This window comes from Lepidochelys kempii, chromosome 2, assembly GCF_965140265.1.
Source record: "Lepidochelys kempii isolate rLepKem1 chromosome 2, rLepKem1.hap2, whole genome shotgun sequence".
Lineage (NCBI taxonomy): Eukaryota > Metazoa > Chordata > Testudines > Cheloniidae > Lepidochelys > Lepidochelys kempii.
The window spans coordinates 235,212,738-235,225,284 of record NC_133257.1 but is presented as its reverse complement, the minus strand read 5'-3'; the positions used below and the strand labels follow the sequence as shown (position 1 = coordinate 235,225,284).

The following is a 12,547-nucleotide window of genomic DNA, read 5'->3' as shown; positions in this document are numbered from 1 at the left end:
CCAGGGCTGGCGTTAGACTTGGTGGGGCCCGGAGCTGAAGCCTGAGACCCACTGCCTGGGGACGAAGCCAAAGCCCAAGGGCTTCAGAGCTCGGGTTACATGCCCCCTACCCAGGACTGAAGCCCTTGGACTTCAGCTTTGCCCCCTTCTCCCTCCTCTCCCCCTCCCTTCCCCCCCCCCCCCGCCTGGGGCAGTGGGGCTTTGGGGCCCCCAACCCAGGGCTGCAAGCTCAGGCTTCAGTCCCCCACCTGGGGCCATGTAGTAATTTTTGTTGTCAGAAGGGGGTTGCGGTGCAATGAAGTTAGAGAACCGCTGCATTAAAACACAGATTAGTATCTGTCACTTCCTTTAAAATTCTTTTGAACAGAGGATTTCCTAGGCTGTCCTGATGAATCACATTTACCAAAGGGAAGTAAACAGGTATGGCATCTTAAGCTGAACACTGGAGTAAAAAGCAGATGTTTCATTGCAGGCATGCAAAGTATGGTGAAAGTGTAATAAGGATCATAAAGAGATTTTCATTCCCCCAAGATCCAGGATGCCTAGTTAGATCTCATTTGAAAGAACAAATCCATTATTTGGTATAATCTATACCAGTGACTTGATTTACATTTTTTTTAAGCAGCTTTAAATGTCCATCCAAAGATTTGGTTTAGGGTAAAACTACCTGTCTGTATTGGCGTGGATCCTGTAGCTTGTGCTGTCTGCCTGCTTTATCCAGGCTTCCTTGTTGTCTACTTTTTGTAGCCATGGGTATTGGCATCCTGCTGGTCTGTGAAGTGGTGCTTGAGCCCTGTTAAAAGGATTGTAGGGGCACGGGGGAGACAAGGAAATCACAGTGGTAAATAGGAGTGCATTTAAAGAGGGGAATCACACACCATGCACAAAGAAGCTTTGTGTGAGAAGCCAAAATATTACATGCAGGGGGAACATCAGAGATTCACGTCATGAACCACACCACTCTTGTTAAGTTCAAGAATCAAATGGAGGCATCTGCTCAACTACTGATCAAACTGGATTTAATGTCAGTGTCATTTCTCATTTCACACAGCGGATTATTGACCCAGCTTCCCTGCATTGCCCGTCACCAAACAGCAGCAGAGGTAAAACAATCTATTAGCTGTTAGACACCTAGTGGGGAGACCAAACAAGCCACCTGAAAGGAAGCAAACAAATCATAAGACACCTCTTGCTTAATGGTGATTATTGCAGATTTTAGAAAGCAGCTGGAGCTTGATTTCTCCTACTAAGGTACCTTACGTGAAGCAGATAGGCTTGATGAAGGGGATTCTGCACCACCATGGCTCTCATCCAATACTACAGGTTCTCTGGGTGCAGCCTCTTGTGTTATATGGGAAGAATAGGAGGCACTGCTTCTTACAGAGGCACATGCAGGTTCAGGGACAGATCTTGGACTCATCTCACTGATGGTATTCTCCAGCTGTTTAATGGTCTGCTCAAGGCTGTCCAGAGTCCTGTACGTATTCTTTCGAATTTCATCAGTCCTAGAACTCTGTGCTGACATCTCAGGAATGGGATCTTCCTTCCCAGAACCATCTTTGGTAACATCCTCAAGCTGAGACCCTGTGATTTCAAATCTTTTGGCCTCCTTGTGTTGCTTTAGAGTCCCATCTTCCTCCTCCTCCTCTTCATAAACCACCACCTGCAAGGTCTTCTTTCCAGTTTTGGTCCCTGTACGTATTGCTTGAGTCAGAGCAGCCAGCTGCTTTTTAGGGAACTTAAATTTAAATTTTTTCTTAGCATCCTGCCTGCTTCCAAACTGATCAGGAGAGTCCAGCTTCACTTCTGAATTTAAACCATAAATTTGACTAAATTTGTTAAAACCGGTCTTTGCAATTTCTTGTTCCTCAGGAGTTTTTGTTTCTATAGAGTCACAATGAGACTGAAGTTTAAATTCATATTGTTGCTCAAGCCCATGATTTGCTAAATAATCTGCAGTAGCCCTTCCATTATTAATTGTCTGCAGTGCTTCATTCTGTATCACAGGGGTTTCAGATATTTCATTTTCTTCCTCCTCTTCCTCTATCTTCTCCTCTGTCATCATTTTCTCTAACTCCTCCTCACATTCCTCAAATATGGTTGAAAGTCTTTTATAAGCCGACCTAATATCCATTGGTTCTTCAAAGATTATGATGACTGGTTTTTTGTCCAGACAAACTACTGGTGGTTCATTCTCTGTACTCTCTAACACACCTTGTTGGGATGTCTTGTCCTTTTTGGCATCTATATTAACTGTTTGTACATCTCCCCCCTTCCTGCTTACTATATCGTGAACTTCTCCAGTCGACAGAACCTGGACAGTTGTCTTGGTAATCATAAAAGCAATGTTGTCTGTTGGTGGGTTTTCTTCACTAGGAGAGCTAGCTGGAGACTCTGTCTCCTCCATATAGTTTACATTGATATTTCTAGATACTTTAGGCCTTAGCACAACCTGACTGTAGTTAATGACAGGCATTTCTTTCTCCTCTGGTGATCTGAAAGCTTCCTGAGTTTGCAACTCTGTTTGCCTGACAAGAGGTGAAACGTTGCTGATTGGGACACATTTGCCTGTACACTCTAGTGGTTTGTTCTGAGGCATGTCATAATCAGTGTGTCGCAATATTCCATACGTCAGCTTTTGTTTTCCAGTTTCAATAGTTGGATAATGCACTCCTAAGACATCTTGACCCCCTTTTCTTCCGTCATTTTCTGGCAAGCTTACCCTAGAGAAGTTTGTGCTGATATTATGGGGGTTCTTGTTGGAATAGTCTTTATTCCCTACAAACAAATCTTTACTGAACACAGAATTTTCATTCATTGAAAAGCTACTTTTATTTTCAGATATGCTGGAAGCATCAGAACTCATCTGGTCTTCAGTTTTCCCTTCCCTCTTCTCCTTAGGGTGGTCACTATCTTTTGGAGATCCTGTTGTATCCCCATATACCTAAGGGGGAAAGTTGGATTATTTAGTTAATCAGAGTTGTTATTTGTAAAGATTTTTTTCTCCAATTAATCACCATATCCTCAGATGAAGTGAAGACCTTGTGAACTCACTGCTCTGTACATTGCTGCACAGCCGTGTCTATAATAGTCTTCTGATTTCTGTACCTCTTCATAGGAAAATTCCAAATTCTGGTAGGACAGGGTGCAATATATTACTGACCAAAACTATGCATGTGCTCAACATGAACTCTAACCAGACTGTCCCTTTTTATAAGGTCTCCAGAATGTGCTGTGCAAAAGCATAAGTTCTCTATCTCCAACATTGTTTTACCTTGACCTGTTTAGACACCAGATTCCAAAAATTCCTTAGTTTGCATAAGACTGAAGCTTGAACTAGATAGAGTATTTGACTAAGATCTGTCAGGAACAAATCAAACCATAAGTGAGGGAGGCTGACTGCCAAACCAAAGGGACTGATTTGTAACTGCAAATATTGACAGTCCCTACAGCCTGTAGGCTCACTGGGACTGTTTCAGTTTCACCTCCCTTCCAGGGGTTGGCACCACCACCTTGTGCGATGGACACTTGAAAAAATTACTGTACTTAGTGACCAACATTGAGGTGTTGTGTCATTCAGTCACTCAATTTTTTTAAACATTACACGTTGCTGATCCCTGCTCCCTTCTCAGTGTCACTATGATACAGTTTGGCTCACCTTGAAAGTAAGCTTTGAAATGTAAACAGCTGTTTTCTAACTGCCTCTAATATTCCTCCTGGCTAAGAGATGATGATGTGTGTTAATGTAACTGTTGTCTGGGCATATCAAAGTCATTCTACAGGTGACTACTGCAGATAAAAATGGTGCTTAAGGCTAAATAAGTGAAATAGTTAGCACCAGGAAAACCCCAGAAAATAAAATTAAACCTATTTGTCTAAAGAAACCAGTCTTATAGGCACATGGTGATTTCATCCAGTACTACTTTGCCTTCCTTAAATGTTAATTGCTACCAGCAATGCAGGTCTTAAAATGATTCTTTTAACTGGCCAGTTTATATAGGCACATTCCCAGGGAGGCTCCCAAGTGAGGAACCTTGCAGACAATACTTCAGAGCAGTAAGCAGCAGGGCAAGGAAGCTTTTTTTTTTTAAAGAGCAGATATTTCTATTCCAGCAGAGTGACAAATCCCTGTGAGAAGGCTCGCCCTTCATCATTGATTTGTTGTTACTTATGGTTTTTGCTGTGGACACTGGGGGTGAAGAGGCAACTTGATTATATCTGATGTAAAATAACCATTCTACAATCAGATTTCTAGTAAAAGTATTGACAGGACAAAAGTGTGAATAAAAAACATGGTTCAAATACATTTATACTAGCAACAACTGCTGGATCCAAGCTGCGAACTATCAGTCATGAAATTCAGTCTCCAACACAGAGAATGCATTAGAATAAAGGTACAATAACTTAAGTTAAATCATTTAATGGACTTCAAGTGCACACTGTCTCTTGGTGCATGCTTCTCAGTATTATATATAAAGCTCAGAAAGAAGAAAGTCAGCTAGCAGGGGGCTAGGTTCATAGTTCAAAGTCTTTACTCAGCATGCTCACAGTTTGTTAGCACTAACAGAGATTATGCATTGAGGACACTGAAACTACTGAATGGTTTGAAGAGGGAGGAATTATCATGCAAAACCACCAAAGCCAGAGAGGAATTAAAGTTCAGTGTGATGCTCCAGCCACATTTCACATAATGGTTTGTGTGTCAGAAATAACATGTCAGCTCTTAATGAACACGTAAGGGCCCAGACCTGCAAGTTGCTGAGGGCCTTCAGCTCCCATTACAATAAAGGGCTCTCAGAACTGGGGCCCAATATATTTAATGGCACTTTTTGTAAGAGTGGGGAGGTTACAGCTGGGGCTCTGGCTGCATTTCACATCAAGTGATTACATTCTGCCTACCTCCATTCCCCTGGATTTTCAGTTTTTCCATTCTACACTGCCTGTTCCAAACTTTGGTATAGTGTCTGTAGGCATTATTAAATAGCTATGCACTTCACCCCAGAAATAGTTGCACTCCTCTGGGAAATGAAGTGATACTTGTATAGTTTGTATACCAGTTGGGTTGAAAGGTGCCAGTGAATGTCATGCAAGATGTAAGCTCAATTAAAGTTAATTGCTGGGAGTTTGCAGTTGTCACAACCATTATTACACTGAACAGTATTTTTGAGTCAGTTCTTTGGAAAAAAATGTTTGCACTATACTTGAGAAAATGTGCAATAGCTGAGTGCTGACTGACAGTACAATCATCTGGCCTTTTCAACACTGAATTTACACCGTCAAAGAAATCTGACAAAATTTCTCCCAAAGTCCTGTCACACTTAATCTCAGGATTTATCCGTGCAATGGAGAAAGCCAAAGGCCAGGTTGAAAAGCTCCCCTTGAGCTTCAATGTTGTTTCTAGATATTGCAAAGCTCACCTCACTTGTCATGTGATGTAAAATTTGTATTACACTGCCTGCTGCTGCAGGTTCATGAGCTGGGACCAAAGAGAGAAACAGTGCTGTGGGCAAAACTGGGCCTTCATAGCCGGTTTTCAGAGGTGCTCACCTCTAGCTTCCACTGATTTAAATGGCACCTTTGAAACCCAGGTGACTGGCACCCTGACTTAGTGAAAATGCTCTAAGCTGCCAGCTGGGATGTGGGTTTTAATCCTTAGGCCTCGCCACTCCACTGGGCAGTGGTGGTGTATTATAAAATGAGTCTGTCAAGCTCTCCTCAACCAGAATTCTTATGTAAATGTTGAAGATGAGCTGACCCCCAACTTGGGCACATGCACAAATATAACTCCTGTCTGCCAGCGTTGGGGGTAAAAGCAAATAAGCCCCTGAGACTGTGTTAGAGGGGAAAGGACACACATGACACAAAATTAGTCTTGAAGCAAGGAAAGAAGGTTATGCAAAGAGTGGGTGGCATGTTTGTAAGTGCCACTTGTTACCTTCTTGTCCTTGTGGTGTATTAGAGCTCCAGGCCTTGTGTCTTTAATGTGTGTGTCATTTCTGGACTGTTCAGCATGACTGTTTGAATTTACATCCATAAAAGAGCACTTCTGAAAAGCCTAAGGAATTAAAATACTGCAAGTTAGCAGGACACCCAGTTGGCTTTTTACAGACACTCCCAAAGGAGTTCTGCTTCAAAGAGGATATTTGTAAAGCATAAGATTTAGATCAGCAAAACAAAAACCGAGGTTTAATTTATTCCTGCTACTGCCCTGAACGTCTGAGTGAAATGTTATTTTCAGATTAGGTAGCATCTCCTAGCTATCAAGCTCAAACTGCATAACAAATAATGAATTTGTTAAACAGTCTCCTGATTCCCTTTTTACAGATGGGGACTCTGTGGCACACGGCGGTGAAAGGAGTAGCCCGAGGTTAAACAGGAAGACCATGGTAGATCTGGGAACAAAAATCACAGCTCCCAAACCCATGTCATAACCACAAGACTGTCCTTAATGAAACGACTTCATTTCTCAGCACCCCTGTCTTTAACTTGAATGCTTAAGCCTAAACCTGTAGCGTCTGACACAAAACTAAGCTTTCAACTAAAAAGGCCCCATGCAAAGAAAGATGCTTAAGGACATGGCTGCACTGCATCAGAGAACAGACCTTCCGCCCTGGGTCCACAGACCCATGCTCTCAGGGCTCGTGCTAGATCTGTAGGCCTTGTGGCTCAGGCGCTGAAGCCGGGAGGGGAGGGAAAGGGGAGTGGCCTTGAGAGCCCAAGTTCCAGCCTGAGCCACACTGTCTGTACAGCTATTTTTCGAGCACTAGGCAGGGCTGGATTAACTTTTTGTGTGCCTTGCTCCAAACATATTTGTGGGCTCCCCTGGGGAATGATTGTAAAAAGGGCCGGGGGCAAAAGCACAGTGGGCTGTGGCTCCCCAAACAGACAGGTGTGGCCCGTCTCCTCCCCATCTGCCCTTCCCCCCCGCCCCCGCTTCTCGCCCCCCCGGGACTCCTGCCCCATCCAACTCCCCCGACACATGCCCCATTCAATCGCCCCTTCTCCCTTACCGCCCCCGGAACCCTTGCCCTTGACTGCCCCCCGCCGCCCCATCCAACCCCCCCCTCCTTCCTGACTGCCCTCCACGGGACTCCTGCCCCCATTCAACCCCCCTGTTCCCCACCCTCTGACCCCTATCCACACCCCCTGACCACCACCCCAAACTCCCCTGCTTCCTGCCCCCTTACTGCGCTGCCTGGAGCACCGGTGGCTGGCGGCACTACAGCCGTGCCGCCCAGAGCACCAGGACAGGCAGCCGTGCCGCCGGCTGGAGCCAGCCATGCCACCGCGCAGCACAGAGCCCCGAGTCAGGCCGGGCTCTGCAGCCGTGCTGCCCGGCAAGAGCTCGCCGTCCCGCCGCCCAGAGCATTGTGCCAGCAGCGCAGTGAGCTGAGGCTGAGGGGGACAGCAGGGGAGGGGCCCAGGGCTAGCCTCCCGGGCCAGCAGCTCAGGGGGCAGGCAGGAGGGTCCTGCGGGCCGGCTGTGTTGCCCACGTCTCTAGGTGGTGGGATAAGGGTGTGTGATTGTCGCAGAGCCTTAGGCAGGTGTGTACAGAGAATGACCAACACCCTGTCTCCTGGCAACTGATGGCCTGGGCCCCTCCCCTGCAAGGTGCCAGCTGAAGGTGTTGGAGAACAAAGAGATCAGGCAGCCTCCTGGCCCAGGAAAGAGGAGGGGCTGGAGGGGGTTGCAATTTGGAGCTGGCTGGGGAAACAGAGGGAGGTCCAGCACTGGTGTCTGAGCTCCCTACCCCACAAGACGGACCTGACTGAGGGGTCCTGTTTTCCATATCTACAAGCTCTGCTTTGACTGTGTTCCTGTCGCCTAATAAACCTTCTGTTTGGTTGAGAGTCATGGTGAATCGCAGGAAGTGGGGGGTGCAGGACCCTGACTCCCCCGCACTCCGTGACATCCAGCAGCAGCAGGGCAGGTTCTCTTCCAGCCCTCTGGGGTGGGTGTTGGGAATGGGAGGAGCGGAGGCTAATGTGATTAACCAGACTGTTAGTTTCCAGTCAGCATGGCTAACCAGACACCAGGTCCCATTTTCTACTGGAGTTTCCAGTCTAAAACTGGATACCTGGCAACAGGGGTGCCAGAAAAGCTGGGGGGGGGGCAGGGGCAAGCAACCATTTTTAAAAGTGAGAGGGCTAAGCCTTAAGCGGTGGGAAGCAAGGGGTGAGTGGGCTCGGGAGTGGAGAGGAGCTAATGGTCAGGGCCATGTCTGTTGTACTTCCCAGGTAGGTTGGAGACTGTGGGGATCAGCTGACACAGTATCCCCAGCCCAGGTGACAGCCACTGGTGGATTTAGAGTTAGTGGGGCCCCCCGGCCCTGTGCTCAGCTTCATTGGTGCGAGGGGTCCAGGTGGGAATGGGGGTGTGGTGCAGGAGCTCCCGTTTGGTGTCAGGATGTGGGGCGGTTTCAGGAGTCAGGGCATGGGGTGTGGGGGGTGGTGCAGGAGTCAGGGCAGGGGTCTGGGGGTGTGTGGGGGGTGCAGGAGTATGGGGAGGTGTGAGGGGGGTGCAGGGGGTTGGGGGTGTGTGTGGGGGGGGTGCAGGAGTCAGGGCAGGGGGCTCGGGCGTGCTCACAGGTATGCCCCGATTCCAGCCCCTTCCCCAAGGCCCCTTCTCTGAGGCTTTGCTCTTCCACCTCTCTCTGGCCAGCAAACAGTTGATCCTTGGCCCAGAGGGTGGAGGGGAATGTAGCACGCTGGGAAAGAGGCCGGGGAGGAGCTTGGCTGCTGACAGAGCCTGTCCTGCTGCAGCAGGAACCGGCAGCACCAAGCTTCTGCCCCCATGGGGCAACTCCTTGTTGCTATTCTCTCTCTCTGTTTCCTCAGATCCCCAGGTTTCTTTCCCTCCTGAACTACCATCATCTTTCTAGTCTGCTGTGGTCCAGAGTATAAAATTCCACATACACACCCCAGAGCTTTCATTTTCCACTCATTCCTTCAGGACCCAATACATGGCCTAGCTAACAGCATTTCCACTGCCACAAAACTCTAAAACCTGCACCCTGTCACTCTCCTTAGTGCCCCCAAATTTGTTTCTCTCCCCCTCACTGTCCCTGGTCATCTGCCTCCAGCACTCCAGGGCCTGGCCTACCCTAGGCTGTGGGTTCTTCAGGCTGGTATCAGCCACACTACAGCAACCATACTGCAAGGTGGTGAGGACTAAGGAGTTCAGGTTCTTCAGGGCCTATGGACCCTATATTTTCCTCCTGTAGCAATGCTCTGGTACAAGTCAAGTCCTAGGAGCATGGGTCTTCTATTAAGTCCTCCTCCTACTGCACCGCAGAGTGGGGGCTCTCAAGACCTCCACCTTACTGGGCATAGCTGGCTTCTCACTAATTCCTTGGGGGTCCAGCCCAGCTCTCACACTAGCTCCTAGTTCAAGGGGGGGGGCTAAAGGCCATGAGTGCCAGTAGCTGTACAACGTGCAGGTGCACAATGCCGACAGCAAGTCCTGGTGTAGCACACTAGGAGTTCTGCTGACGTGCACTTGCAGGCTGGGTTATCAGTAAGGTAAGTCAGGAGTGCTGTGGAGGAAAGGTGCATGCCAGGGAGAGAGTGGCAATGAGAATTAATTACACCATTGCAGGTAAGAAAGTGATATTGGTGTGGCAAGCTTCCAGTTCTGCTTTTCTCTGCTAGATTAAAGAGCTCTTTCTCCCCATGCAGGTACTTATACACTGTAATCACATTACCTTTCAGTCATCTCCCTGATAAACTAAACAGATTGAGCTCTTTTAAGTTTCTTACTAAGACATTTACTCCAGCCTCAAGTAATTTTTTGGCTCTTTTCTGCACTCGCTCTCCAATTTTTCAACATTCTTTTATAAATATGAACACCAAAACTGACTGCATTAGTCCAGTACTAGCCTCACCAATGCCTTTTACAGAGGCGGAACCACCTCCCTACTCCTATTCAGCACTCCCCTCTTTATACAATCAAGGCTTGCATTAGCTCTTTTTGCCACAGCATCACCCTGGGAGCTCATGTTCTGTTTGCTTATCCACTTGGACCCCCAAATCCTTTTTTAGAGTCACGGCTATCCAAAATACAGTTGCCCATTCTGTAGGTATGGCCTTCAGGTCTTGTTCCTAGATGTAAAACATTGCATTTAGCTGTATTAAAACACGTTTTGTTTGAACAGACATACCATCAAGTGATCCAGATCACACTGCATGATTGCCAGGGCCTCATCATTATTTGCCACTCAACCTTTATGTCATCCACAAATTTTATCGGCCTGATTTTATATTTACTTCCAGATTATTAATGAAAATGTATGAATCCCTAAAGAACCCAAGTAAAAACACCCTCAACTTGATGATGATATCCTTTTGACAACTATTTTCTGAGATCTGTCAGTTGGCTTGTTGTTAAGAGAGCTGTGTGGAGGACAACAATTCTGTTTCACTGCAACTTTCGAGTTCAAACTTTGTTTTCATTTTGTATTTATTAATCCATTTAACGTATGCTCTCTTGATACCATATAGTGCCAGTGTCTTAAATCCGAATGTCGTGCAGTAATAAACCAAATGCCTTTAAAAAAGTCTAACTGTATACAGTTTTATCAATCTAACGTGTAATCTCTTCAAAGAATGAAATCGGGTTTGACTAGACCTATTGTCCATAAAAACACATGGATTGTCATTAACTGTATTCCTATCCTTTAATTCTTTTAATTGAATCCCATAACAGCTTTTCCATTGTTTTGTCCAGGATTGTTATCACGCTAACAGGCTGGGTCATCCCATTTGCCCTTTCTGAGCATTGGTGCAACATTAGCATTTTTCCAGGCCTCTGAATTTCCCCAGGACTCCAAGATTTATTACAAATTAACATCAGTGGAATAGAGATCACCTCAGCCAACTCTCAGGACTCTTGGGTGCAAATTATCTGAACCTGATTTAAAAATGTTTACCCCTAGCAGATATTGTCTGACATCCTCTCCTTCAGTACCCTTACTCTGACTTTCCTTCACACCCTCCTTCCAACCCCCATATTACCCATGTCCCCATTAACCCTCCCATTCACAGCCTATCAGAGGAAGAGGAGTGTGGCAGCTGGGCTGCCTAAAGAGAGACATGACGAGGAGGAGAGGCAGCCAGAAGGACACACAGCAGGGGAAAAAATGATCTCTACCTGCAGCTGTAGCTATCTAAGATGCCAGTGGCTGATGCCTGAGAGGTATGGAGAGGCAGGTTATGTGAGGGTCACACAAGATGCCTATCAACTGGCAGGCCTGTCTCATGTATTAGAAGGATTTTACGGACATACTATACCCAGTGCTATAGTGTTTTTGAATACCTGATGTGCTCCATAGAGCCTGTGTATTGTTACATAACCCCAGTCTGTCCTAACTCTAATCCAAACCCCCATTGCTCAACCTGTTTCTCCTACCATAGTATGGAGACAGTATCATATAGAGCAGTGGTCTCCAACCTTTTTATGCACAAGATCACTTTTTGAACTTAAGATCAACCCAGGATCTAACTCACCCCTTCCCCAAGGCCCCGCCCCACTCTCTCCATTCCCCCCTCCCTCCGTCACTCGCTTTCCCCACCCTCACTCACTTTCACCAGGCTGGGGCAGTGGGCTGGGGTGTGGGAGGGGGTCCAGCCTCTGGGCTGGGGCCAAGGGGTTCAGAGTGTGGGAGGGGGCTCCGGGCTGAGCCTGAGGAGGGGGGTTGGGGTGCAGGAGTGATGGGTGTAAACTCTGGGAGGGAGTTTTGGGTGCAGGCATCATATGGTCACACTGCACCTAATCTCATAGAATCTACTGGACATTTCATGAGTTTTACTTTTTATTAGTGTCATTTGTGGTTTATAGATCCAAAATCCTTCAGGGATTGTCACAAATCAGTGTAACATTCTCAACTGTGAGGTGTGCATTGGCTGAGCTTGGGACAGGGGGATGCGGTGAGGGGTGCAAACTCTGGGAGGGAATTTGGAGCAGGAGGGGGCTCCGGGCTGGTGCAGGGGATTGGGGTGTGGGAGGAGGTTCGGGGTCTGGGAGGGAGCTCTGGGCTGGGGTGCAGGACGGGGTGTAAGGTGCAGGCTCTGTCCGGGAGGCGCTTACTACAGGCGGCTCCCAGAAGCGGCTGGCTGCTGGCACATCTCTTTGCGCGGCCCCTGGGAGAAAGGGGGGTGTGAGGCAGCTCTGTGCACTGCTCATGCCTGCAAGCACCACCCCCACAGCTCCCATTGGCCGGTTCCTGGCCAATGGGAACTGCAGGGACAGTGGTAGGGGTGGGGGCAGCATTCAGAGCCGCCTCACCTCCCCCTCCCTTCCCTTCCCCCAGGGGCCGCAGAGACATGCCAGCAGCCAGCCGCTTCCAGGAGCGGCATGGGACCATGGCAGGCAGGCAGCCTCTGAGCCCCACTGGACTTTTAGCGGCCCAGATATCACGATTGACTGGACGAGGCTCCAGGATCGACCAGCTGATCGTGATCGATGGGTTGGTGACCACTGATATAGAGTATACAGCTCGGAACCACTGGAAACTCACTGACTGCAGTTTTAATGTTTGGTTTTTTACTAC

The 12,547-nt window shown here is 47.6% G+C and overlaps 1 protein-coding gene across 20 annotated transcripts in view; it reads right to left on the bottom strand.

Annotated features, from left to right (window-relative positions):
• The window catches only part of KIAA1217 (KIAA1217 ortholog), a 547,348-nt gene that overhangs the window by 2,137 nt on the left and 532,664 nt on the right, over positions 1-12,547 (bottom strand). For 10 of the 20 annotated variants that reach the window (XM_073334251.1, XM_073334250.1, XM_073334245.1 and 7 more), the window contains 3 exons: positions 5,936-6,055; positions 1,256-2,944; positions 668-793 (listed from right to left, as the gene is read on the bottom strand). In XM_073334251.1, the coding sequence (XP_073190352.1) occupies positions 668-793; positions 1,256-2,944; positions 5,936-6,055 (1,935 nt within the window). Of the gene's footprint in view, positions 1-185; positions 794-1,255; positions 2,945-3,054; positions 3,133-5,935; positions 6,056-12,547 lie in introns of those variants that run through there. The other 10 variants (XR_012157585.1, XR_012157583.1, XR_012157584.1 and 7 more) reach the window with 7 other exon arrangements.